Source organism: Pseudopodoces humilis, chromosome 5, assembly GCF_049639895.1.
Source record: "Pseudopodoces humilis isolate 2021_Gansu_Grassland_sample_001 chromosome 5, ASM4963989v1, whole genome shotgun sequence".
NCBI lineage: Eukaryota > Metazoa > Chordata > Aves > Passeriformes > Paridae > Pseudopodoces > Pseudopodoces humilis.
This window is the reverse complement of record NC_142204.1, coordinates 12,251,358-12,279,353: the sequence shown is the minus strand read 5'-3', so window position 1 is coordinate 12,279,353 and position 27,996 is coordinate 12,251,358. Positions and strand designations below refer to the sequence as shown.

Below are 27,996 nucleotides of genomic sequence, written 5' to 3'. Positions count from 1 at the left end.
AGGGCTGAAGGTACTCGAGCTTCCCACAGGCTCAGCTGTGCCTGGAGCTCTACTGCCACTGGGAGGTGGTGTCTGTCCTCTTCAGTGTCTCCTACTGCTGTTCTTGGGACACTGGTTCACTGGATCCTGAAGATGACTCTAATTCTTCTGCTTCTCTGGCAAACTGCTCTTGAACATACAGGTTAGACCGTTTTTTTCTTTGAGGCTTGAAGGGCTGCAACAGAGAGGAAGAGAGCCACAGTCATTGGCCCACATCTGCGGGAATCCTAGGAGACATTCCTGCCTAGAGTGTCCCACTCAGCTCTTGCAAGGGCCTCAAGAGAGGAGAGGCCAACAGGATCAGCCAGAAGGTGCTCACCACAAATCCCCGCCGCGTCCCTGCAATATCTCTGTGTTTTGCCCACGCCACCCTCGTCCGCACAGGGAGTGAAGTCCTCTGCAGCTGGGGCAGGGATTGCAGCTCCCCGTTCCAGCCTCCGCTGACAGCCCACTGCCCTCACTCACCCTCGCTGAGGAACCGGAACTCTTCCTTCTGCCCCCTCAAGAGAATCCTGGCAGACCCTGGGAACACAGAGCCTGTCAGGGCCCCAGCGGCACAGCTCCCTGTGGCCACATGCCCTCCTGCCCCAGCAGGGCTCAGCCCTTGCTGCATCCGGACGCCCAAGGGCACGGCTGCCAGAGGCCGGCAGCAGCTCCAAGGACAGGTGGGGCTCCAGGGCGCCGGGCCCGGTTGCCGCTGCTGGGGCAGCAGCTGCGGCTGGGGCCCAGCTGCGGAGGGGCGGGGAGGGAGCCCAGGCTTGTGGCTCACCGATGAACCTCCTGGCCACCCCTCTCAGGTGCTCCTGACCGCTCTCCAGGTATGGCAGGGCTTGGCGTGCGTATTCGGCCGCTCGTTTCCTGTCCTGTGCCAGCTGGAGAGGGAGGCAGAAGGGAAGGGTTGGCGTGGGCTCTGCCCCTCGGCCGGGCACTCCCTGCGCCCAGCCCTGGCCTCACCTGCCCACACAACCCTGAGGCTCCCACAGCCCTGAGGCCCGGCCAGCAGCCACTGGTGTCGGGCTCTGGAGGGGGCAGAGGGCTGGCTGCTGCCTGGGGAGCCGCGGTGCCACCCCACCCCACAGCCCTGCTGGGCCGGGGCTTTATGGGCACCCGGCTCAGGGCCACAGGAGCCTGGAGAAGAAGCTGTGCTGCCCAGGGAAGGGAGCAGTGTGTGAGGTGCAGGCTGGCACCCCTGGGTGCACCACTGGGTGGGGCCCACAGCTGCCAGCCCCATACACTGAGTGCCGGGGGTGTGCGGAGCTAGGTCCCGGTGGTCGGAAGATAACGTGGTGTACGGAAAGATAGATTCACCCCCCTCCTCTATAATCTATGGTAATTACCCCGTAATTAGCCAATAGCACCTAGCTGTGATGAAAGCAGATGGGAGTGACATTGTGAACCTAGGTTATAAAGTGTCAAATTCTTCACCAACACCATTTTGCCATCCACCACGTTGGTGTTGTGTGCTAATGGACCGAGTGACCTGGGATTGGTCCCCGTGCCGTTCCTGAACCAGGTCCTCTGCCTCGCAGAAGCCAGCATGGGGGCAAGGGGCTTCTCCAGGCTTCAGCTCAGTCTTCTCCAGGCTGTCCTTACCAGGCAGTTGTGAAACTTCCACATCTTCTTCTTCTTCAGCAGTCTCTTGAGCTTCTTCTTCTTCAGGAATGTGGTCACACAAAGGAGCACTTGAAGAGAGGCCTGGAGAGCAGCAGACATATGGGCATACCACTGCAGCCCAAAGAAAAGGACTTGCGTCCCTGTGGCAAGGCCAGGAGCAGAAAGCTGGAGCCTGGGAGAGGCTAAGCCAGGAGACATCTGAGCCCCTTCCCAAGGATGCACCAGAATCACTCAAAACCTCACCTTCGCCACACGCTTGTTCTCATCATAGCAATGAAAGAAGAGTGGGAGCAGGCTCTGCCTCACAATCCTCTTCAGGGGCTTTTTTCTTTTGTCCACTGCCAAGTCCATCACCTTGAAGAAGAGGTGTAGGGAGAGCAGCTGCATATGGATTTCATCCTGGAAAAAAAGAAAACACCTCAGCATCAACTGCCTAAGGCCCATCTGGGAAAGGGCCTGAAAATCCACAAAATTTATGAGCAATGATCAGTGCTCATGGCTGGGGGCACAGAGCCTTACCTTGTCAAAGAGTGGCAGGAGTGCCTCAGCCAGCTTTGGGGCAGTGGTGCTGGATATCAGGATGTGTTCATTCTCAAGTATATTTGTGAGCACAGAGAGGGTCATGCTGACAACGTATCCATGTGCATCACCAAGCAGCTCCAGAAGAATTTGAGAGAGACTGCACATTTTTCTGGCCTGTGTGGAACAGAAGGCTGTGCTGGGAAGCCAGAATGGCTGCACTGCCAACACCACCCTGGCACTGCAACCCCACCCTGCTGCTGCAGGGCCCAGAGGCCGAAGGTGTGTCCCAAAGCACTTAGGCAGCTGAGCCAGGAGGCAGGAGAACTGAGTGCAGCTGCCTCAGCTCTTGAAGCCCAGCCAGACCAAGGGGCTGCTTTCCCCACCCCCACCTTTCCAGCACAGCTTCAGCCACTGCCCCCTTCTCACCCTCGAGGGATCCTTGCTGAGCACCAGGAGGCCTTTGAGTGCCAGGCGACGCCTCTCCCTGCACTTGCTGTGCAGGTGCCTCGACATTATCTCCAAGATGCTGTCACCATATTTACTCAAGTCCAGGCACTCGAAGACCTGAAAGGCACAGGTAGTGACAGGGAACCCAGCCAGCAGGAGCTTGGAACTGTGCAGGCACCCTGTCCCAGGCAGCTGTGGCTATGCAAGGGGAGAGGGCTGGCTGGCAACTCAGTGAGGTAGTGCTGGCCATCAGGCTCACCTCCACAAGGAATGCCAGGAAGGGCAGATCCCAGTATGTCTCCTCCCTGTTGAGCAGCCGGAGTAGGTGTAATGCAACGAGGGAACACAATGGCACAAAGATACGGCGCAGCTCCCTGGAAGGGGGAAAAAGGCACCAAGACCCTGAGGTTGGGGGGCAGATCTCTCCCAGGACTGACTCACAGAGGTCCTGTCTTTCCTCAACCTCCTTGGAGAAGATATGGGTGCTTTGGGAGGCAGCTCCTTCTGGACACCCTCCTCTCCGAGCCTTTTCCAGTCTGCTCGACCAACTCTCGGTGACGAGACCCTCTGGCCATGACCACAGGGACTGTGGGGGGCCCCCCAGGCAAAGGTCACAAATGCCAGAGGTAGTGGGGAGAAGGGGGTCTCACCTGGCCATCAGACCAGTGCCATAGTGCTGGGTGTTAGCAGAGACCAGCATGTTCCAGACACTCTTGCGCTCCATAGTCATCAACTCTTTGTCACACCGCAGTCGGTGGAGCAGAGTCTTCATGGCCTTCACTGCAAACCTGTGTGCAGAGCAAAGCCCAGGTCACGCTGGGAGCACAGGTGCTGGCCACAAAGGTGTAGGAAGGACAGGAGGACTGGGACCTGTTGGGGTTGCTGGGAAGGCAATGTTCCTCCTTGCATGCTTTCCAGAAGGTACCAACTTCCTCTGATGGTGTCTGCTGTGTGGTGATGACAACATGGAAGAGCAGAGCCACAAACAGGCGCCCAGAATAAGGGATCACTGCCTTGTGGCACTGAGGCACAATCACCCAGAGCACCAGAGCTGCCTGCAAAAGAAGCAACCCAAGATAGCGCTCAGTGCCAAGGTGTCCCTGGGGCAGGGCCCGAGGGGAGATGCAGGGGGAGCAGTGGGCCTGGTGCCCCCGAGCCTGCCCCTTGCCCAGGTTTTAGCACAGCGCCTGAAGCATGGAGAGAATGGAGAGCTGCTGGAGAGGCGACCTGGGGGTAAGCAAAGGCTAATTCCATAAACTCACAGCCAGGGCAAAAACGTCCTTGTTGTCCCCACTGGTAGTGCACATCCTGTACAGTGGCCAGTGCTCCATCACACAGAGCAGTGTTGGAAGCACCTTCTGCAGTGTTGGTCCTGACGAACCTATGACTCTCCACATCATTGTGGCAGCTCTGTGGGATCAGAGCTCTGTGTCAGAGGCATCTCAGTCACAGTACCATGCCCTGTGCAGCTGTGGGGCCCAGGTGACAGAGGCCTGGTGCCCTGAGGGACAGGGAAGGAGCATTGGCAGCAGGCTTGGGAAACAGAGGGGCCCGAGGGTCCTGGACCTCTCTGCCTGTTGGGCAGACCCCATTGGACAGGCTGTGAGAGTTGATGTGCCCTAAAGGCTGGTGAGCCCTGACCTCTCAAGGCACATGGGCCCTGTACCTGTCACATGTTGGAGCACAGTGAAGGAGGCTCAGCACCACGTCATCAGGGTGTTCTTCAGCCAGCCTCAGAATGTTGATTTGCAGCCTGGCACACACAGTGACGTGGAACATAATACTCTGGTGAATGGTCCTTACAATGTCTGGCACCTGGTGGAGGCATGAGGAAGACTTAGAGTGCTGTCCAAGGAATCCACTTCTCCAGCTTCCCCCAAGAAGTGCTTCCCTTCCTGCTACACTGTGCTGGCCTCAAAGACTGAGGGGGCCCAGTGACCATGGAATGAAGGAGCACACGAACCTGGGAGGCCTCCAGCCCTGGCCCCAGGCTGGTTACCTGCTGCAGAGAAGAGACAGCACTTTCCTCGAAAAAATCCATAATGGGAGTGTGAATCACAGTGGGAGTGGGTGTGGTGTGATTTGTGATCCTCTGAGTCCCACCGGTGCTGGTGTTTGCAATGGCCATGTGCTCAATCACTGGTATGACACCCTTTGCCCTGTGATCATTCATTGTGCTGTCAGAGTCTTCTGAGCACTCAGACGAATCTGGGCTGATTTCAGTCTTTGTTATGCCCTGAGTCTCTCTATTGATAATGTACGTGATGACCACATCCTCAGTCATTGATATGAGGAGAGCCTTTGCCCAGTCTTCAGTCACTGAGGTGTCAGAGTTTTCTGAGCACTTAGCTGAATCTGGGCTGACATCAGGCTCTGCTGGGAGCTCGGTCAGCCCGGAGTTAGGCTCGTCTGTGCCCTCAGTTGCTGTGGTGCTGGTCTTTCTATGCCGAATGGGCACAAACTTCCAGAACATCTGCAGGAGAACCAAGGACAGGGAAGAAAGGAATGTTCCATGGAGTGCTTCAAGCACAGTTCTCGGCTGAGCAGTGATAGCAGGCCCAGCCCAGGTGGAGATGGCTGCAGGTACCTTCAGCGTTCTGTGGAAGCTGCCACGGGCAGGGTGCTGCTCTCGTGTCGGGTCCATGGCTGCACCTGGCAAAGAGCAAGCACAGCCAGAGCTGAGGGACCGCAAGGGAGGTGGGAGAACACAGCCCAGCCCTGCGCTCCCCAGGCAGGGACAGCCCCGTGGATGCCCCAGGGGATGGAGCATAGTCACTGTGAGGGGCAGCCCTGGCCCAGCTTCTGTCCTATCCGTGGGCATGTCCACAGGAGGTGAGATGGGATGGAATGGGGCCAAGCCAGCTGCAGCCATCAGTCCTGTGGCCCAGCTCTGCTGTGGATGCTAAATGCAAGAAGCAAGCAGGCAGCACGGTGTCTGTGGAAAACCAAGTCACATAACTTTCTTAGACTGTCCTGAGATGTGGCCTGGGAAATCATAAGGAGGAATCAAAATAATCCTTAGAGACAGAAGACAACCTTGCAGGTGTTGTTTGTCAATTTCTTGTTTTCTTGCAAGAGAAGGTCGAGGGATGGTGTACACAACTGACCAATGATGGTGATGTGTTAGTTTACTGACCAATAAGAGTTTTACCTTTCCAGACCTTCTTGGACTTGTCTATAAAAGAACATCCGGAGTAATAAACCTTGCTCTCCTGTACAATCCACAAGAGAGTCCGTGTTGTTACTTTCACCATTCCCAATATAGTGCAACAGCTCTGCCACTCACCATCCTGACATGTCTGGAACTGCTCCGGCTCCTCAGGCTGTTGTGCTGGGGCAGTTCCAGGGCCTTCAGTTTTTTTCTGCCTGAACAGGCTGAGGAACCTGCCCGCCATGCCGCAGTCTGGCCTCGAGGGCACCTTCTAGAGAGAGATGCCTCAAGAATGCTCTGAGGCAACAAGTTGTGCAGTTGTGCCTGGAGGGCGCCTGGAACAGAGAAGCCTCAGGAAGGCTGCAGGTCAGCAAGTCCTGCACTCTGGTCTTGATGGCTCCTGCCACAATGACAGGAGACCAATGACTTGTTCGTAAATGATTCAGGTGACCAAATCCCACGATCTGGTTTTGAGAGCTCCTGACACAATGACAGGAGATTCCATGTAAATTATTCAGGTCACCAAATCCCACAGTCTAGCCTGGAAGGGCACAGGCCGCAGGCATAGAAGATGCCTTGGGAAAGGTCTGAGTCACAAAATCCCACAGTCTGGCCGTGAGGTCAGCTGCAGGAGTAATGCCTCAAAAAGCTCTGGGTCAGGCACGAATGAGTGCGCTGTGTGGGGGCTCCTCACAGCACCGCTCTGATGCATCCTGAGCTGTTGTGTGCTCTGAGCACTGTGGCGTGGCCCTGTCACCGCCAGCTCCTATGTCACCATGTGACCTTGGATACCTTGTCCCATTCCATCCCAGGGTGACCATGCTGCACCGTGTCACAAAGGGCCCTTGCACCCACTGCCACCTGGTGCCCTGGGGCCACCCCCAGCCCACCTGAAGTGGCCCAGGTTGGAAGGAATTTTTTTGCCACAAGTGTTTAAGACAGCCTGACAGGATCTTTAGGAATGGGTCAAACCATCAGCAAATGCTGCCCTGCTCTGCAGGATCAGGGCATTTAAGAATCCTCAATTCAGGATAACTTTACTTCCCCGGTGTTCAGCTCAAGTAGTTCCAAAAAGTTTCAGACTTCATAAATTAACTAGAATGGCAGGAAAATATGAAAGATTTGGAAGTTTGCTTCCCATCTCAAAGCAGCAACTCATTTCGTTAACGTCATCAATTGAGAGTCACTTTACAAATCGTAACACTACACAGAGAGTAAAAAACGGCCATTCTTCGGATTGCAAATGATTTTCTATGAAAGGATGATAATATCCTAATTCTCTTAAGGAATAAAAGTTCTCAAGGAATGAAAGTCCACTCAGTGTTACAAAAGTAGCCCAAACAAATGAGTAGGTTGAAAAAAGGCTAATCCTCCCCCTGGTACAGATATCTAAGTGGCCAATAAAGTACAGCTCTCCTCTCTTCTTCCCTGCAGGAGAATTAGGACTACTAAAAGGTAAAGTCACAGATATTCCTTCTGTCCTCCCTAACCAAAGCTGTGCCGAACCACAGATATTGCTGTCAAACTGACTCAAATTCCAGCCTAGACCTCTCACTTCCAGACAACTCCTTCCCCAACATCCCTGCCAACACCAATTCCCCCAAAACACACACACAGAATCCCTCAGCATCCTGCCAGGAGCCCCAGCTGTCCCCATCCCTCCACAGAGCTTTCCCATCCTCCAGCAGACCCCTTGGTTCCCTGCACATGCTGTGGGATAGCACTCAGGAGGATCTCTTCCAAAGCCTTTCCCAGTAGCAAGCTCAGGCTTCTAGGCCAGTGGATCCTGGATCATCCTTCCTGCCGACTCTTCCTATGCATGGCTGTTACATTTGCACATTTGCACTCTGCTCGGACTTCTCCACATAACCAGGATTGCTGGGAAGGGATTGAGAGCAAGCCTGGCAAGCTCTTTCTCCACATCCCTCTTTACTCTCAGACCAGGTAGAACATTCCACAGGAAAGCAACTGGTGCCACAAGGAGTGGGAGTCATCAGGTAGCTCTGGGGTGATTGTTCAGGATTGCTATATCCTGAGGGAGCACTTGACCTTTCAGTACTGCCTTAGTTTGCAAGCCCTGTGTTGGTCAACATCCTGACATGAATGCAGGACTGCTGTGAGGCACTGCTGGAACCCTGCAGGACAGGACTGGCTCTTTTGTTTACACGTTGAAAAAGAGTTAGATTGTATTTAACTAGAAATTTAGTGAATCCTGAATTTGATAAGGAGCTGTGTCTTTATTATGAGCTAAGATTTTTTTTTTTTTTATTCTATATTTTAGCTGCTTTTTAGTGTTTAATTTTGTCTCAATACAGCAGAGACCCTTCTTTTGGTTTGGATTCTATAGGGAATTTTTTCCCATCTGAAAGGAAGAGCCTGTGAACGGAGCGGTTCTCTGGGGGACAAATACAGGTCATGAAGAAACAAAAGATGTGGCTGAGACCTCTTACATCCCACCTTGGAGTCAGCCAAGGGAAAGGAGCATTTGGGAGTCATGCTTGGGAGAGGTGGTGGGGTTGTGGCTGTCTCTTAGCTAGGGGTTGTGGCTCGAGTGGCAAATGGTTGAGGTTTTGGTATTGGACTGCTGCTGCTGCCCAGAGGATTCACTGCTACTGCATAGCTTTTCCGTCTCTGTGTCTCTTTACTGTGGGTGAGCCTCTGCTCACAAGTGTGGCCGTGTAAGTGGGTCTTTTCAATACCCAATCACTCTGGAAGGTATCCTTACCATCTGCTTGGGTGTCTCAGGGGAAAACGGGGACCCTGACACCCTCTGAAAGGGAGCCTCTCACGGATGCTTGCGGGAGCCTGGCAGCTGCTGCTATTGCCAGGCCATTACACAGGCGACAGCCAGGAGAAACCTGAAACAATCCCCCCCACACCTTATCTGCCCTTCCAGGCTGCCCAGCCCCCACTGTTTCTGCCGCTGTTCTGGATTTTTAGTACACTTTTAGCTCGATACCCCTGGGTCCACCCAGCCCCATGCTGCTCCTACCACAGCTTTGGGGTTATTGCTAAACTTTGTTTGCCACCCCGGGCCTGCACTCCTCTGCTGTTCCAGCCCAGCGCCCCGAGGTTCCTGCTGTAGTCCATTTCACCAACTTTATATCGTCCCACATTCAGGTGCCAAAATGACTGTAGTGGGTCGACCCTGGCTGGGTGCCAGGCGCCCACTCTGTTGCTCGATCACTCTCTTTCCCACTGGGACAGGGAAGAGGATAAGATGGAGTACAACCACCAGGGTCAGATAAGGCAATTTTATTGCAGTAAGAGAAAGAAACAAAGAGATCTGTGCATGGGCTAAAGACAAAAAATGTCTATCTCTATCTCTACTTTCCATCAGCAATGATGTTTGGACATTTTCTGGAAAGAAGGGCTTCAGCACGTGTAATTGTTCTTCCAGAAGGCAAACACTGAAAATTCACAAATGCCCCCGTTTCCTCCTCTCTCCCTTAGCTTAGCTTTCTGAGCTGTCATCACAAGGTATGGAATATGCCTTTGGCCAATTTGGGTCAGGTGGCTTGATTGTGTCCCTTCCCAGGATCTTGCCCACTCCCATCCCCTTTGATGGGGGAAGGAATGTCAGAGGGACGGCACTGCTAGGCAGTAGCCAAAACACTGGTCTGTTCTCAACACCCACCTAGGTACCAATGCAAAGCACAGCACTGGAAGGGCTCTGGATTTTACCTTGGTCAGAACCAATACAGATGGTATGGAAAGTTTTGGATTCTGGGATGTATCTGTCCTTCTGCACCACAGGCCAGACCCTCCTGACAAAACCCATTCAACAACCAGCAGAATTGCTGCTACATTGGGCAAGAGGAATATATATTCTAGAAAAAGGGGAACCTACCTTGACCCCTATGCTGTCAGCTAAGAATATCTCTGCTGCTGCTACAAAAACTCACTGCTTAGCAACAAAACACAAACACGCAGATGAAAAGATCCCAACCTCTGTAGAAATGATTTTTAATGTATTAAGACCTTTTTTGAAAGGGACCCCAACTGTACTAAGAGATTGTTTAGTGGGGAGACAGCACAAAGTCAGGGAAGATGTAGTGTGCAAACCCCAAGAATAACAATCCCTACATGGGGAACCTCCTACATCTCATGATGTCTCATTCACCAATACCTGAGCAAAACACATACTGTGTAAAGGTAAAGGTATAGAGCCATTACTCTTAAAACAGGAATGGAAATAGTAGAAGGAAACAAAAAGGTAGGCAGGTAAGTGTGAGGAAGAAGCAAGCCTGACAGTGCAGAAGATTCCTGGGAAGCATGCAAGAAAGTAGATTACGCATTATCTGAGAACAGGAAAGGCATCCCATTTCTTCAAAACTTGCAAACTTTGAGAAAACTAACAAACTGTCAGGCCGATGGATTTATTACAACAAGGCTCCTGCAGCCCTGTTGCTTGTGTGAGAAATGAACTTGTAAAAATTCGTAAAAATCTAAATAAATGTATATAACAATAATGATATAAAATATAAAGTGCAGTATGACACACAAGCCCTTCCCAGATCTAGCCACGAATTCCCACTCAAAGGATAACGATCCTAGCCGGCACCCATCAACAAAAAGAATAGACAGGACGCGGCCCATCAAGCTGACAGAAAAAAAAACTCCTCAAACTGACAAGGACAGGCTCGGTGACCATCAACAGGGAAGAATAGACAGGACACGAAACATCAAGCCAAAACGGAGAGGCTCCGACGAGATATTCATCACCGGACCTGAACACCTCGCCTTGCGGGCTACCGTTGGGGGAAGCCATCAAGTAAACAAAAGGAAAAATCCAACCGAAATATCCATCAGCTCCAACCCGGATCCAGCCATCCCATCCGGATGGCCTGAACCACAAGAGCCACTCAGAATTTCTTTACATATGAGGAGACTCGGTCCGGACGTCCATTCGACTCTATTCTCCAACGCCAGGAAATCAATTCATACGACAATCAAGGACTGTTGATGAATGGTGCCTGCCTGGAATTTGGCCTCAAGGCTAAAAATCCCTATAAAAACCCCGGACAGTTTACCCTCCTTCGTGGATTTGGGAACACCTATACCTTTGGGTATAGACCCCTGTCCACCCAGCGCTGCGCTGTTTGTTTTATTGTGGTTTTCCCTCATTGTTTATTTTTTTTATAAAAATTGTTTTATAATACATTGTTTTTATTTAACCCAAATCTGCCTTTGCATTTATAACACTTGCAAAAGAATGAACAGATTCTCATACTAAGTACTGTCTTAACTCTGCAATGAACAGTTTCATTTTGCTCTCAGCTTGTGAGTCTCTCATTCATACACCAACAAATGGCTCCCAATTTACAGGGACTTCAGTGCTACTGTTGTGATCCAGTCCAGTGGTGTAACCTGACTGAATCAAGCATGTGTGTGTTCAGCTGATCACAAAGGAGCTCCTTTCATCACTGGCTATAGAACAAGTTAGACTTTTGTGAATAGGTGGGCAGCATTTCTTATAATGGGGCGAAGTGCAATGAAATCCCAAAAATGGCATAAAGACTGACTGTTGCACATCACCAGGGAACAAAGTTATAAACTCCAACCCCAAAGCCTCATCCAATTACTTAAAAGGGTCAAACAATTTTGTCCCTAGTATCCATCAGATGCTTCCTATGACCTTACTCACTGGCAAAAGGTTGGTGAATGTTTACCAACCCACCAAATTTCTCATCACAATGTCCACCTTGATGATGTTATTACTTGGCGTGTGGTATACTCGGCTCTGCAACAATTTAAGGAAGCAGATCATGCCCTTGGGGATGCTCCGCCATCAGATTCTGTTTTTATTAATGAAACATCACCTGAGGATAATGACCTGGAGAAAAATGATTTGTTTGATCCTGGTCCTATTGATTGTGGACAAGAACAAGATTTATATCGTCCTTTAGCCCCAATATGTGCTGTGGCTGCAGCAGCCTCTAGTGCAGAAGAAATACTATAAATAGCATGCAAAAAGGTTGCAGCAAGTATTTCACATATTCTACCACTGTCTTATACCTTGTCCTATTCCTCTAGTGACTATAAAGAGGAAACAATACCACCTATAGGACCTGAGCCAGAAAGGTTTATACAGAAATGCTAGAGCAAACGTTGGAGGAGGGCGATATTAAATTCTTTCAAGCAATGCCTGTTGTATATCATAATCAAAACCCGCATAATGAACAGCTTATCATATGAGATGGTAACGAACTGTGCAGATTGGTGACGGAAAATGGTTTACACTCCTCCTTTACTACAAATTTATTGGATGCAATTGCGGAAGGACATACTATGTTACCACTGGATTGGCAATCTCTTTTTAAGACAATTTTGACAGGAGGACAATACTCTGGTGGACAGAATTTGTAGATTTGGCTCAAACTCAGGCACTGAATAATGGTAATCAACAACCATCCATCAGTATCACTGGATCACAATTCTCTGTTACACATGTATATGCGACTGTTTGGGCTCAATTAAGACTCTCCCCCCAAGCATGGGATCAGTCTACTGTTATTACCATGTGAGCACTATGAAAGGTACCTGATAGAAAAAAGTTGGAGTCTGGTTTTGCTGCTGTGAGGCAGGAGCCTCAGGAACCATGTATTACATTCATTGATCGATTACAATTCGCGGTTAGACAGAAAATTGATATTCAAGAAGCAGCTGATGCTGTCTTAAAATCTCTTGCTTACGAAAATGCTGACAATGACTGTAAAAAAGCCCTGGACTCAATTTGTAATCATGCTGTTGTTGAACTTTGTGATTCTATCAAGGCATGCACAAATATCGTCTTGGAACAATTTAAAGCACAACTAATTGCTACTTCAATAGCCCAACAGCTGCAAGTGGCCAGAACAGCTGTTAAGTGCTTTGAATGCGGGTGGGGCTAGGACATACCAGGAAGCAATGTCCAAAGGGCCAAAGGGGCAATAAAAGGCCCAGTAAACCCTGTCCTCACTGCCAAAAAAGGGCTTTACTGGAGCAATCAATGCTAGTCTATATATGACAAACATGGCAACCTTCTTCCACAGTAGGGAAACTCAAAGTGGGGCATGCTGGGGTCCAGTGCCCCAACAGGGCCCCACTCAATCTGACACAAACACAAGCAGAAGCCTTGCAAGTGGTACCACTGGGAGTGCCATGGCCATCAACACTACCACAACCCTTAATGATACCTTGGTTCACCTGCTGCCCACCTCTGTGTGTGGGCCACTGCCTTTTCAAACACTTGGTTTACTCCTGGGATGGTCCTCTACCACCCGCACAGGACTGTTTATATTGCCAGGAATCATTGATGCCAACTAGAAAGGGGAAATTAAAATCATGGCTTGGACACCTAATCCTCCCTGTACTGTGGCACAGGAGAGCAGACTGGCACAATTAATACCACTGCCAGCAATTTCCTATTCAGCACCGACCTTTACAACAGCAATGAGATGCAAGAGGATTTGGGAGCACAGGCACCTCACAAATATTTTGGTCACAAATATTTTAGGGGTACAACAATCATTACTTGTCAAATAGAATTCAAGCCTTTCACAGGTTTAGTCGACACTGGAGCAGATGTTTCCATCGTATCCCAAAAGGACTGGCCATTGGAGTGGCCCCTGGTCCCCTCAGCAGCAATTGTAGCAGGCGTCAGAGGTCAGCAGATTCTTTGGCAGTCCACTAGGAAGCTGAAAATCATCAGACCGGAGGGCAAGACTACTCCCTTGTGACTGTATGTACTCCTGATCCCACCAACTCTGTGGGGGTGCACCTGATGACACAATGGGGTTTGATCATTTCAACACATTTTTGATAGAGGCCATTGATGAAAAGCTGCTTCTTAAACTGACTTGGCTTTCAAATAGGCTGATCTAGATAAATCAATGGCCCCTGAAAAATGAGTAGCTTCAGCAAGCCCGGATCCTTGTGCAAGAACAATTACATTTGGTTCATATAATTCCTTCCCCTGGAAGACACTTATTTTTGTAATTTATATTTTGTAATTTATTTTATTTTTCCCCTTATTTTAAGAAATCAGGAAAGTGAAGGTTTTTACAGGATCTCAGGGCAATCAAGGCAGTCATTTTACCTATAAGGAACATTGCAGCCTGGAATACATAACCCCACAATGATTCCAGAACACTGGGAATTAGTGATAATTGACTTAAAAGACTGCATTTTTACAGTTCGTTTGCATCCTGATGACACACCTAAATTTGCCTTTTCTTTACCTTCTGTCAATCATGAGATCCCCATGGAATGATACCACTGGCTTGTGCTACCTCAGGGTATGAAAAACAGTCCTACTATCTGTCAATTTGTCATTCAGTGACAAAATCAGTACAGCAAAAATAACCATCTATTTTGCTGTATCACTACAAGGACAAAACTAATTGCTTCTGACAATTCTCCGTTATTACGTGACTGTCTTGCTGCTTTAAAGGTAACACTTGCCAGCAGAGGCTTGTGCATAGCCACAGAAAAAATCCAAACAACCTCCCTGGAAATACCTGGGGTTTAAATTATTGAAGACAACTGTCACCCCATAGCCAGTGACCCTAAAACCAGATTGAATGAATGAACACATTGAATGATTTTCAAAAGTTTTTAGGTACCATTAATTGGATTTGCCCTTTATTGGGAATCACCACAAAGCAATTATCCCCCTTATTTCCATTGTTAAATGGGGACCCAGATCTCTTTTCCCCATGGCAGTTGACAAAAACAGCCAAAAATCTATAGAGACTGTAAGTGATAAAATCAGTAAGTTCTTTGCCACATGTCAAAACCCAGATTTGCCCTTGCGACTGTTGGGGATTCTGCAATCTTTCCAACCCCATGCCTTTTATTTGTCAATGTGATGTGCAGGAACATTGTCTCTGGTTATTAGAGTGGGTTTTTTGCCACACACCTTTTCAAAAACTGTAACCACTCAACTTGAGATGCTTATTTGACTGCTGTCAGTGGGATGACTTTGATGCCAGAGCCTGACAGGATATGATCCAGCAGTCCATCTCCCTGTTACTGCAGCAGAATTAGAGAATCTGCTCAAGGATTCAGAGTAATTTCAAATTGCTCTTGCTGACTATAATGGACAATTTTTTTTCACAAGATGCCTCAACATGACCTAATACAATCCTTCAAGGAACTCCCCTTTCAACAACGGTGACTACAAACAAACTCCAGTCCCTGATGCAAAGACTGTTTTCACTGACGGATCAGGAAAGACACACAAAGCCGTCACCCAGTGGAGAAATGATAAGAGACAGTGGGTGTCACTAGTAGACATGAAATAGGAGCGTGGATTCAATCACAGCAGCCAGAGGTTTTTCATCCAAAGAAGGCAGAAGGCAGAAGGCTTTATTTCAGGGTTTTCATCCCCTTTTATAAGGTGTTATGATACAGGTTTAACATGATTAGTAAAGGGAACAACACCTCTCTTGTTCCATTGGTGGAACAAGAGAAACACTCAAGACATCTGTATAATACTGTTCTGGGAACCAAAAACTTATTTACAAAAAACAGTCCTTGAAAGAAACACGTTCTCCAGAAACTTTCCTTTGGGAACAGATCATCCACTGACAGGCTGAAAACTCTCTCAGGCTCAGTAAATCATGTCCACAAGTGGGAACATTCAATAACCTTTCAATCTGGATCTACCCAGGTAGTGGAACTGGCAGCTGTGCTAGAAACACTGCTCTTTTTCACAGGAACCTATTAACATTGTTTGTGATTCTCTTTAGATTACAGGAATTGTTGAGAGAATTGAGCACTCATTCCTGAAGGAAGTCTCTAACAAAGATCTTTTTGTGTTATTAACCACTCTGTACAGCTTTTTACTTCACAGGTCTCATGAATACTACATCCTGCACCTTAGGTCACACACTGCTCTGCCTGGACCTATAGTAGAAGGTACTGCGAGGACAGATGCCCTTGCCATGACAGTCACCATACCACAAAAATTTAGGGCAGGCAACATTTTCTCATTATTTCTGCCATCAAAATGCCCAAGCACTGGCAAAACAATTCAATCTGACTTTGCTACAAGTACGGGATGTAGTGAATACTTGCTCACAATGTCAGCAGACTCTTTCTTTGCCACAAATTTAGGTACAAACCCGTGAGGGTTGAAACCTAATGACATTTGGCAAACAGATGTAACACACGTTTTGAGCTTTGGGACTTTTAAATGTGTCCATGTTTCTATTGATACCATTTCCAGATTCATAGTAGCAACAGCACACAAGGGTGAGAAATCAAGAGATGCTTCAGCACAATGGGTGTCCCTCAGCAGATAAAAACAGAAAATGGATGTGCATATACATCTCATGAAACACAAGAATTCTTCCATGCTCGAGATATCAAATACGTCACTGGTATTGCCCATTCCCCAACAGGGCAAGCTATAGTGGAAAGGGCACATTATACATTGGAAAACATGCTACAAAAACAAAAATGGATATTATATTAAATATATATCATAAAGGATAAAATAGGAATGCTCCCTCAAGAGCAGCTTGACAAAGCAACCTATGTTTTAAATTTTCTGAATTTCTCCACTAGAGACAACTTAACTGCACATAAAAGGCTCCTGGGTCAGACCACTCATGGGGAAAAAGTTCACCCAGAAATTACATACAGGGATGTACATAGCGGTCATTACATTGGAAAGGTCCAGTTCCACTTTTAGCTTGAGGAGGAGGTTATGGATGTTTCTTTACCTACAGGACCATACTGGCTCCTGGCAAGATTCATCAAATCCAGCCAAGGATGACAACATTTAACCTTGACATCTTTCTGCTGTACTGCCATCAAATGGCAGAAGAGAGAATCTACTGCGCCCACATCATTCAACCTCCACTGTTTCAGCCTCTCACCTGGTAGGATCTACAGCCTCCCCTCAACAACAGTGGAACAGAATAGGTAGGAGGAACCTGGCTTCCTCCCCTGGATCAGGATATTGTAGATACATATTGTATTACAGTAACACTACTTTTGTTACTGATTTACCACCTGTTATATACTTAACATGGAGTAGGACAAGTACCTCTTTACCTTGTGCTTAATTTTCTTTGCAATTGCATTTAATAGATGTACACTCAGAGAATGCAAGGAAATTGACTGCTATTACATTTCTGGCCATTCCGTCTACCTCCAACAAATCTGTGGATGCCACTCCACCTCATTTCCTGAGGTCCTTTTATACCCATCTCCGATATAAGGCAGTTGGAATTGACGTAGTGTATAAGACAATGGCTACAATAACAATTCTTACAGTGTGGGAGGGTAATTGATTGGAGACTACATGGTATCTTTAGAGAAAGTGGGACCAATGCAACCATTCTCCCATCCCAACAGGCAAACTGCACTATTGTTTGGCATGATGGTGGGATGGCAGGATCATTAATTCAATATTATTTAAGTAATACTCAGTTCCATGTACACAAACAGTCATGGAAAATGTTGTTACCTGCTTTTGGCAATAGAATATACCAAGCAAAATTAGATGAGAATGCAGCAATTGCTAATTTGACACTGCTAGAGGAACAATTATTAATGACTTGTACTTCACACCTGTATGTTTTTGCTTTAGCTAATGATTTTCGGTAGATTATAGAAATGGTTTATATTTTTTATCATCTGATTCTTTTGTTTTCAAATCATGTATAACCTACAGAGATATGTGTAACTTTTCTGTCCTCCTTCCATTTAAAAGACGATCTGAAATTTGGCTACCTGTAAATATGACTCAGGCTTTGGAAGGACAGGATGGTCTCTTGCAACTGTCTCAAATAGTCCAAGAGGAGATCCAAACAACTAAGAAATGAGTTCACAAATTTCTGGGTTGGTTTATCTTTGCTATTGTTCCTGCCATAATCATATTAACCATAGCCTATGTGGCTGTCATTGCCTTAACTCATTCCATTCAAACTACCCATATCATGGGACAGGCTTTAACTAATATCACAAAAGAATTACAAACACAGGAAAACACTGATAAAGAAATAATGGCTAGATTAGAAATTAGAAGTTAGATTAGCACTTGGAAAGTGCTCTTATTTCGGTAGGTAAGAGAGTTGAGGACCAAAAAACTCATCTATCCCTGCACTGTGACTGGGAACATACTCATAATTCCCTATGTGTTATTGTAGTTGAAAACACTCACTCACAGTGAGAGACTTCTCCAGGGTCAAGCTGTTCAGGTATAAGCAATTTATTATATGGGTAAAGAGAGGGAGATGCCGCGGCGACGGAAAGCCCGGATCACTGCAACTTCTCTAGAGACAGCCCTGAGAAAGGCTGAGCCGAAGCGCGTGTGAGCAGCTTCGAGCAGTCGAGTGATTCCAGCTCAGCTCAGTAGTAGTTCAGTGATTTCAGCTCAGCTCAGCGGCGGCAGGCAGGCAACACAGGAAGCAGGGACGAGAAAGCTGGTCCAGCGTTCCACCGAGGCACAAGCCTTTATTCAGGCAGAGCTTCGGCAAAGGGTGCCGGTAACAGGAAATCTGCCAAACAGGGGAAAACCCGGGATATTTATGGGGAAGGAGAGGGGTGGGGGGAAGCCCGAGATACCTGTATTGGGGTGGGACAGCAGGGGGGAACACCAATGAAACACAACAGTTTAACATATCTAACTCAAAGACCCCTGGGAGCGACACATTGTGTCTCTCTCACAGAGAAGTATCTCCTCTCCAGGGGAGAGCCAGGATCTCGGGCCCAGAGGGCTCCTCCGTACCCACAACTCCCCCTTCTTTACTTATTAAAAAGGCATCCCCTAGAGAGTTAGCTGATAGCTTCTTAAAATATGAAAACATACTTAGGAAGATAATAACAATCAAGAAAACCCAACAAATGTTCTTGAGGACGGAGGCAACCCATCTCTCGAGTCCCCAGCTCACAAAAAGGTCTTCAAGCCACTGGGGCTCCTTTTCAGCCTGGAGTTTTTGGACTGCATGTTGGAGTCTCTGGATGCGGGCGTGGATGCCTTCACTGGGGCTGGAGAGGTTAAAGCAGCACAAACCATCTGATTCCTCACAGCCGTGTCCATGGGCCAGGAGTAGAAAGTCTATGGCAGCTCGGTTTTGTAGCGTAGCATGCCTAACAGTCTCTTCATCTGTCAGGAGGTCACTCAGGACAGAGGAGGTCCGGTTGGCCTGCTTACCAAGCCAACACTCCAGGTGAGAAAGCTCACCAAGGGCTTTAGCAGCAGCTGCCCACGGCAAAAATGCTGACATCACCACCCTCTTTGTGTAGGACCAATCTTTAATTTGGCTATTGCAATTTTCATCTAATTGGGCAAGATCTTTCTTTTGGCGGGCCAATTCATTCTTTTTCAGCCAATCATGTATTAGAGTTGAATTTGGAGTGAGGATGGTAAGCTGTCCAAGCGTGCAAGGACCTCCCCAGAGTCGGGAAGGGATTCCTGCCCACACTCTATCCCCACAGATCAAGAACACTCCCCGGGGCAGCACTCTGGGATAGTGAGAGGAGGTGGATCGTGTGCTGCTGGTGTAATTGCACCATTTGGACTGACTGTAAATTTTACTGTTGGGAGTCACATTTTTCCTTGATTTAATTGCCTTTTGGTATTTCGAGGCAGGCCATGCATTGGCTACTGGGTGATAATTAAAATTTATGCAATAGGTAGCTTTGGAGGATCCCAAAAGCTCTAATTCCTGGGGTTCCTCTGGTGCATGGGGCAAGATCTTTGTCCACTCATCCCAAGTGTCTACTGGGTTGGGTTCTTTCCCTGTGAAAGGATATTCATGGGGCTTTAAAGGAATCCCTACCAGGCAGGATGACAGAGGGTTGGTGGCACTGCCCATAGACAAGCACATGTGGTCTTGTTGGAGCGTCTTTGCAAGGGTGATCCACACGTTCTCCTGGGGCTGTGCTACTAGCCAGGCATCCACAGCTGATGTTTTCAGGAGCATCCAGATAATCAGGAGCATCAGGAACTCAAGGATGGTTTTGCTCTCCATTTTCTACAATAGGACATAAAAGATTAGCTCTGATTTTTGGAGGTGGGGGAGCTATTTTCTTTCTCCCTTTCCTTTCCTGTCTCCCCCCTCTTTAAAAAAAAACAAGAAAACAAAAAAAAACCCAAAACAATTATAAGCGAGGTTATTCTGTGTATTGGGGGCACATGACCCGACACCAGCAGTAGCAGAGGTGCACTTTGGTACAAACTAACAATTTGGGCTAGGCAACGAGGGCAAGAAGGGGAAAGGGGAGGGAGTTAAGAAGACCTGTGTACTGTCACGGTGTCAGGCATGACGTTGGCAGTCGTCTTGTTGCGGCCATGGTAGCAGGACGGTTTGGCCTCTGTCTGGTTGTTGGTCTGGTGGCAGGTCAGTTCAGTGGACTCCAACGATGTCTCCGTTTCCAGGCTGCAGTGGGCTGCTGTTTTTCTGGACCTGTGTGGGTCTCAGGAGACTTTGAAAGTTCTGAATCTGGTGCAGGGTTTGTAGGGCCTAAATAAGGTTTCACATTTTTCCCTGGGAGCCACTTAGGTCCTGATGGTGTGGACACAGACGCGTACCCTCTCCCCCAGGTAATCAATGGGAAAGGTCCCGATGTCAGTTGTGATTCAGGATCCTTGATCAGCACTGGCGGCTTCTCTGTGAGTTTGGCATGAGTTGAATTAGAGAAGTGCCAAATTACAGGGGGGTCAGGCTCTGTAGATGAGCAATTTAGAAAGTTCATGACATATAGAGCCTTACAGAGCCTCTCAATGTGGGGAATGATTTCTGTTCCTCCCCACTGGTGATCAAGGACTCTTTTCAGGTTTTGGTGGGTTCTCTCTACTATTGATTGCCCTGTAGGGGAATGAGGAATGCCCGTGGTGTGTTTCACCCCCCACTCATTGAAAAAGTCTCTTAGTTTGTGAGAGGTGTAAGCAGGTCCATTGTCTGTTTTAATTTGTTCTGGGACTCCCAGGGTAGCAAAAGCAAGGAGAAAATGTCGGATGGTGTGCTTGGCATTTTCTCCTGCATGGGCTGAGGCAAACACTGCACCAGAGAAGGTGTCTACGGAGACATGTACGTATTTGACTCTCCCAAAGGACGGGACGTGAGTGACATCAGTTTGCCATATCTGGCAGCTGTTCAGTCCTTGGGCGTTAACCCCGGAGTTAACAACTGGTATTGGAACGATTGGCAATTAGGACAGGTGGCAATTATTGCTCTAGCTTGGTCTCTGGGTAGTCTGAACATTCTCATCAGTGCAGGCATGTTTTGGTGGAAGAACTGGTGGGACAATTTCGCTTGTGCGAAAATGTCAGGGACATTGGCTGCCTCAGCAGGCATGGCTAAGGCGTCTGCCCTCCTGTTTCCTTCGGCAATGGCACCTGGGAGGTCAGTGTGCGCCCTCACATGCATGACATAGTAAGGTTGCTTTCTGTGAGAGATAAGATATACTAATTCAGAAAGCAATTGGTATAAATTTGGGTTAGAGACCTCTTTTAGAAATGCATGTTCTGCTTTCATAGCTATTCCAGCCACATAAGCCGAATCAGTCACCAGATTGAAAGGTTCTTGGAATTTCTCAAAAGCTCTGACAACAGCTGCTAATTCAGCAATCTGTGGTGATCCCTCGACCACTTGGACATCAGACTCCCATTTCTGTGTCCTGGGGTCCTTCCAAGTCATGACTGACTTGTGGGATTTCCCTGAGCCATCTGTGAAAACCGTCAGGGCCTGGAGCGGTGTTTTGCTCTGTAATGATTTGGGGACCAAATTAAATGTGGTTTTGAAAAGTCTGTGGCCAGGTGGGTGTATAGAAATTTGGCCTGAATAGCTATCGAGAGCAAACTGAAGGCTCTCATTGGTTTGGAGCAAAGGCTCCAAACTTCCAGTTGCCAATGGGAGGAAGATGCAGGTGAACTCACAGGCTGCAAGAGTGCAGACGGACTCTAGCTCTTTTAATGAGTTCAGCCATGATTTCCTGCAGGGTGGTAATAGTTTTAGTGGGCTGGTTATGTGTAAAAATCCACTCGATGATAAGGAGAGGATCCTTCAATGCAGTGTCCCATTGAAAAATGAGCGCGTGTAAGCGCGGGGCCTTACCCAGGATAACCAGCTGGAAGGGCAGGCTGGGCTCATACCGGTGGGCTTGCCGTGAAGACAGGGCCTCCTGGACCTTGGTGATGGATTCCCGGGCCTCCGGCATGAGGGAGCGTGGTGAGTCGAGGGCCTCACTGCCACGGAGCAGGTTGAAGAGGGGTGCAAGGACTTCTGTTGTTACTCCAAGCAGAGGGCGTATCCAGTTGATGGACCCGCAGAGCTGATGTAGGTCCCGCAGGGTCTTAGGGTCGTCTCTAATGGTCAGCTGCTGGGGCACGATGGTCCGCTCACAGATCTGGAGTCCCAGGTAGGTCCAAGGGCAGGTGTGCTGGATCTTGTCCTCACGGATCTCAAATCCAGAGTCCTCAATTGTCTGGATAGTTTTTTGTAAAGTCCAGTGCAGATAGTCATAGTCAGCAGCACAAACCACGATGTCATCCATGTAGTGGAGGATGATGGCATCTGGGAACAGGGTCCTCACAGGTGACAGGATGTGGGCCACGTACCATTGGCAGATGGTAGGAGAATTTTTCATCCCCTGAGGAAGGACCAGCCAATGGTACCTTTTTAAAGGTGCTTGTCTGTTTGGAGAAGGAACTGAGAATGCAAATCTGGGAGCATCCCGAGGATGGAGTGGTATGTTGAAAAAACAGTCCTTGATGTCAATGACAGCCAGCTTCCAATCCCGGGGGAATATTGAAGGGGAGGGCATGCCAGGCTGGAGGGGTCCCATGTCCTCAATGACTTTGTTGATCTTCCAGAGGTCCTGAAGGAGTCTCCACCTGTCCTTGCCTGGTTTGCGTAGGACAAAGACAGGGGAGTTCCAAGGGCTGTTGGACTCAGTGATGTGGCCCTTGGCAAACTGCTCTTCCACAAGGGCTTCCAGTGCACGCAGTTTGGTCTCAGATAGGGGCCACTGATCAGCCCACACTGGATGGTGCTGTTTCCAGGTGAGTTGGGGGATGGTAGGCATGGCGCGCTTCTCAGTGACCCCGACTAAAAATCCCTGCTGGGAATCCGCAGAGAAGCCCGGGGACAGGAGATCCCGTCCCCAGAGGGTGATTGGTGCTCTCACCACAAATGGCCTGATGGTTGCCATTTGTCCCTCAGGTCCTTCGATAACAATATTCCGTTTGCTCCTCATGGAAGCTGTCATCCCTCCATTTCCTGAAATCATGCCTGCAACAGGTTGTAATTCCCAATTGTCTGGCCACTTGGAGCGGGCGATGATGGTAACATCTGCTCCAGTGTCTATCATTCCTGGGCGCTGAATTCTTTCCCCATAACAAAACAGGCTGCAGTCCACGATGGGTTTGCAGGAGCCCACAGCCTGTGTCCACATAGCACTGGGGTTGAGGGGAACATGATCTGGGCAGTCACTAGGAAGTAAAAAGGCCTGTGCCACAGGAGTCTGTTCCTTTAAATAATAAGGAGGGTCTATGCAGGTCAGAGAGATGGAAATTTCATCTCCAGGGTATATAGTCTGGACCTCAGGAATAGTATGAATTTGCCCTGGACAGCTGGTAGAATCCCCAAGCATTAAGATGTTAGAGGGACCGCTTGGTGGTCCACGTTTCCCTGTGGGGACTTTGTAAATACAGTCACCCTTCATATGTAAAGAGAGTCGAGTTACCAGTTGATGCCGGGTTCCCATCTGAAGCGCTCCACCTGTTGGGCTTAATATCGGGGTCCCTGTGGAGGCAGGATGGTGGGTTTGGCAGGAGGGGTGGAGCGGTGCGGCATTTGATTTGATGTCGAAGCGCGGGGCCGTTCCGCACTCTGCTTGAAGTTTCCCGAATGCCAGTTCTGTCTGGGGAACCGTTGGTGGGCTGGTGGTTGTATAGAATGTCTCTCCGGACAGTCTTTGAAAAAATGTCCAGGCTCACCACAATTAAAACAACAATTTCTATTGGGGTCTGCAGCATAAGCTCCAGATATCGCCTCTGCCACTCCTTTAGCCACTGCAAGTGCCATTGTATTCTCACTTGAGGCAGAGGAGTGTTCGGTGCAGGCTTCAACCATCTGATCTATGGTTGGTTCGGGGTCCAGTGGGAAGGCTCGCAAAACTGCTTTGCACTCTGGATTAGCATTGGCCATTGCTATTTTTACTAATAATTCCTTTTGCACCTGTGGGCTCTCTATCTGCTTTTTCTTAAAAACGAGATTCACTTAATAAATTATTAAAATAATTTAATATAAATAAAAGACAATTAGGAGACATAAGAAATAAAGCAAAGGGTTAAAACGGCCGGGTGCCTTGGCGCGCTGCCAAGAGCACACCTGGTATCCCAGGGATCTCCTTTTTATCCCCTCCTTGCTGTGAGGGGTTAATGCATATTCAGCATGTCCCCTCCCTGGTTCCGCTATTCTTGGATCATGCTTCTGCACCTGTCCTCAGTTTCTGCTTGTCATCATAATTTTTTTGTGCGTCATCATTATAATATTGCTTGGTCAGCATTCTTTTGGAGTTTTTTTTTCTGGTTTCCTTTTCTCTGCGATGGTCAGTTGTTGATAAGCTGTCTGGGCCCTCTCATCCTTCTTCCTGAGGGGCAGCTGAGCTTTCTTTCCCCCCTGCCCACGTCCTGGTAGCTGGCTTTTTTGATAACCAGGTGGTGCTTCTATTGTTCTCTTGATAAGAGTTTGGGCCCCACTGTCATTGCCCTCTGGGGTTTCACTTGCCTGGTACCTAGGAAATTCTTTTAAGCTTAAAGTACTTGTTAGCAAGAAAAAAGTACATTACATAGCTAAAAAGTATCTTAACATATAATATTCATCTGCTGAAAGCCAATATCACAATACTAATTTATAACAAACCCCTCCTCTTCTTTTTTTTATAAATCATTGGCTTGTGCAATAATTCTTGTTTTCTAGCTTCTAGCACTCGGTTCATATATTCACAAATCAATTTAGCTCTTTCAACAGATTTGTCTCATTATTTCTGTTTTCTTAATTACTATGATTTTTTGTTTTTGTTTTGTTTTTGCCATTCTAGATGTAGCTAATTTCAGGTTCTATAGCATTTGCTATGCTTGAACTATATTGGTGAATCAGCCAAATTAAACAGGGATTAAACAAAGAAGAACTATTAAACCAGCTGTAGCACTGCTACAAAGGGGAAGAAGCTTTAGCTTCTACTACTCTATCCCCAAACCATTATCCCATCAATTTTTTGGTCATTACTGCATTTCATTTTTTGAACAGCACATGGGCCATTTTTCTGAGATCTTTGGCGATATCTAGAATGGCATTTTTATTGTCATGAAAACAACATTCTTATTATTTTTTTTTTTTTTTTACAGAACACCCCTACTTTTTGATAAAAATAATTAGTTAAAGCCACTTACTCTGATATATTGCAAGCTCTGGCTTTTCATCTCTGACTGGCTATTAGTTCCATAGCCCCAGCTGTTTTATAGGTTATGATTTCTACAACAGCTTGGAGTTTCATAATGCAAAAATTGGGGTTCGATATCCTCAACTTCAATTCTTGTGCCCAAGATGTTTCCAATATGCGTTTCAGGGGGCCATTTCTATCTCCATTTTTGAGGTGCTCAAATAAACCATTCTCTTTTATTTCTTTTTAGGACTTCCAAAACTAAACACCCCCAACTGATTTCTGTCTCGTCAGAGTACAACTCCCTTCCATTGCGATGGGAGCTTTGGGTATGCACTTTTCTAACATATCCAAAATAAGCCATCTTGGAGCCTTCTAATAGTCATTTTTCTGTTGAATTTATATTTTTCCCCAAATTTAGATATTTACTGGGATTCCAGAGTAAGGATTTCTCCCTTAACCATTTACAATTCTGAAGAGTCTGGTTCGATTATCCCATTACACACAATTCTTTTCTTTTACTTTTCCTTGAGTCCAATACAGAGTTGGCTCTTTGGGATCCACCATGTAGAAAGTTCCATTGCTAAACCTTATTACCTTTTTCCAGGGAGTTTTCCCTTTTTCTTTAATATATTTTTTTTCCTTACCAGTTCGCCATAAACATTCTTCCCCTATCACTGTTGAACTTTAGGAATCCATCTTTCTGGTTGGTCCCCCTATTATATTGGTCCGGTTCACTTAAGGAGTACCACCGGGGCCTATGTTCTACCTTTCCATGGACCATTCCTTCGTCATCAAGGCTCCTTCACAAGACCCAGCAGTTCGTTTATGTTAAGTTCTTTACTTATCACTCCCTAATCCACAAACAGGTTTTTCCCTAGTCTTGAGATATCTATTTCCCTTTTAATTGCTGTTTGGAGCCCTGCATACAGGTCCTGACGTAGAGGTAAAGGTTAGGTTTAGGTTATCTGTGTTGGTTTTATCTTTTGTTCTTATCACTTGCTCTTTTTTCAATTCTTGGGTTTTTTTCTCTTGACCGCCCCCGTGAGCAAATCATTTTTCCTCTTTTGGGCAAATGTATATCAATCTTAGTACCACTGACTCCTAAGTTTCTGTGATCCATATTTTTTCCCATTTATGTATCCACGCATTAACTTGGATGGGTTATAGCAGTGACCTATTGATATTGGATGGTGGGTAATAAGAAAGAAAACCGGTGTCTTCCATGTAGAGCTTTTGATCGCATTGTAACTGGCTTTGCTGGTGGTCAAAAGGGGAAAAAGGATAAGTGAAGAAGAAGGGACATAATAGGTGTCCAGTATGACAACCCCCACCAAACTGCTATTAGGTTGCATCTCCATCATTATAATTCAGAAAAACACCCCCCCCCCCCCCCCCCCCCCCATGGGGGGTTCCCCCCCCCCCCCCCCCCCCCCCCCCCCCCCCCCCCCGTGGGGGGGGGGGGGGGGCCGGGGGGTGGGGGGGTGCTCCGGAGGGATCTCCCATAGGGGGCGGGGGCTGGGCCGAGTTGTAGGGTCAGTCTTGTCTTCCCACTATTTCCCTTGTCACTTCCTCTTTTGTAATTTCCAAGCAAATTTCTTTTGACACCTTTTAGCAGCAGTTTCCCACCGTTCTCAGGTACTTCCCACTCAACACGCACTAGTAATTTCCCATCTGTAAAAAAAAGTTCATCATTTCTAAGTTATTCTTAATAGATTGGCAACCAACACTTCCTGCAATGAGTGGGCTTAATTGTGAACCATTATACCTATTATTAGAATTTATACACTTATATTTAACTCCAGATAGCATGTCCCATATTGGGGTGTTTTAGACAAGGTATATGATGTGGCCACTGATGGAAGTTGTGGTTCTCCCCCCTACCTTTATTACAAATCACTGACAAAAGTAAAAATATACGAGGGTTTTCCCGACTGAACTGCCCCAGTCCTCCTGTTTGGAGTGGGATTTTTTCCTCCCAAAGGTGGTATTGAATTGTGTCCCAGGAACTTGTCCAGCAGGTACTTGAAACTACTGATAAGGCTTGGGTCTTACTTCTAGTTAGGCGTGGATTCTTAGCTCATTCCTTGGTGTTCATTTGGATTCTGTTTCAGTTCATTTCCGCCGTCCTCTATCCAAGAGTCCAGTTTGTATCACCCTGTTTGGGTGTTTCCAGGTTCAGTCCTCAGATCTTTTGATCTTTTTGGTTGAATCCAATCTTCACTCTTTGATTCCAGATTGCAGCTTCTCTGCCTAATTATCAGTGTACCTGAAAACAATTTCTTAATAAACACAGGGAGAGAATGAAAAACATCACATAAAATTTTCCCATCAGTATTCTTTAAAATTCTTGGGTTAAGCGAAATTTAACCGTTAAACATAGGAGCCAATATCTTTCGGCGTTCAAATTAGTTAAACAAGAAAGGCATAGAGTTTGTTTTGACTTCAAATAAAGTTACATTATTACCTTTACCATTTGGTTAATATTTACTTGGTTTAGCTTCACAAACTTCTTTAATCGGTTTCTTAGAAACTAAATCCCCTTCCTTTTAACAACAAGAGTAAAGAAAGAAAAGGGAAAAAAAATAAAAAGAGATATTATTTCAAGGAAATTAAAACACTTTGATGAGGTTTTCAGAACCTAACGAGCTAGACTACTTTTGCTTTGGTCTCATCATACACCGGTTGTTTCTTCTTCCTTTGTATCCGTTCCTTCTATCCCATTCACAGCGTTTTCAGGACTATTTCTCTCTCCCCATCCTGCTGCCGCAGCTCTGGCCGAGCAGGCTGTTTCAGCAGCTCGCTCTGCAGGGAGGGGCTTCGCGTGCTGACCTAGG

The 27,996-nt window shown here is 47.4% G+C and overlaps 2 protein-coding genes across 2 annotated transcripts; both read right to left on the bottom strand.

Annotated features, from left to right (window-relative positions):
- Positions 1-182: 182 nt before the first annotated feature.
- Positions 183-6,017, bottom strand: LOC148184276 (maestro heat-like repeat-containing protein family member 7). Its single transcript, XM_088055091.1, has 15 exons — positions 5,909-6,017; positions 5,210-5,274; positions 4,586-5,095; positions 4,289-4,437; positions 3,881-4,032; positions 3,493-3,673; positions 3,273-3,410; positions 2,882-2,996; positions 2,602-2,739; positions 2,173-2,349; positions 1,897-2,052; positions 1,633-1,734; positions 809-911; positions 505-561; positions 183-214 (listed from the first exon to the last, which is right to left on the bottom strand). The coding sequence occupies exons 1-15, from the start codon at positions 6,015-6,017 to the stop codon at positions 183-185; spliced, it is 2,184 nt and encodes a 727-aa protein (XP_087911217.1).
- Positions 6,018-11,441: 5,424 nt separating this feature from the next.
- On the bottom strand, positions 11,442-22,360 carry LOC148184275 (uncharacterized). The gene is made up of 4 exons (XM_088055090.1): positions 21,829-22,360; positions 20,019-20,164; positions 18,661-19,746; positions 11,442-11,516 (listed from the first exon to the last, which is right to left on the bottom strand). The coding sequence occupies exons 1-4, from the start codon at positions 22,358-22,360 to the stop codon at positions 11,442-11,444; spliced, it is 1,839 nt and encodes a 612-aa protein (XP_087911216.1).
- Positions 22,361-27,996: the final 5,636 nt, after the last annotated feature.

Excerpts from the sequence above, each read along its gene's own strand:
- LOC148184276 (XM_088055091.1), bottom strand. The coding sequence starts at position 6,017 with ATGGCGGGCAGGTTCCTCAGCCTGTTCAGGCAGAAAAAAACTGAAGGC. Across the intron at positions 4,033-4,288 it reads TGTGCTCCAACATGTGACAG|AGCTGCCACAATGATGTGGA; the intron begins GTACAGGGCCCA and ends CTGATCCCACAG. Across the intron at positions 3,674-3,880 it reads CGTTTTTGCCCTGGCTGTGA|CTCTGGTGCTCTGGGTGATT; the intron begins GTTTATGGAATT and ends TTTTGCAGGCAG.
- LOC148184275 (XM_088055090.1), bottom strand. The coding sequence starts at position 22,360 with ATGAAAAATTCTCCTACCATCTGCCAATGGTACGTGGCCCACATCCTG. Across the intron at positions 20,165-21,828 it reads CTTCCAGCTGGTTATCCTGG|CAGCCCACTGCAGCCTGGAA; the intron begins GTAAGGCCCCGC and ends CCAGAAAAACAG. Across the intron at positions 19,747-20,018 it reads TCATGCCTGACACCGTGACA|AAAATGGAGAGCAAAACCAT; the intron begins GTACACAGGTCT and ends GTCCTATTGTAG.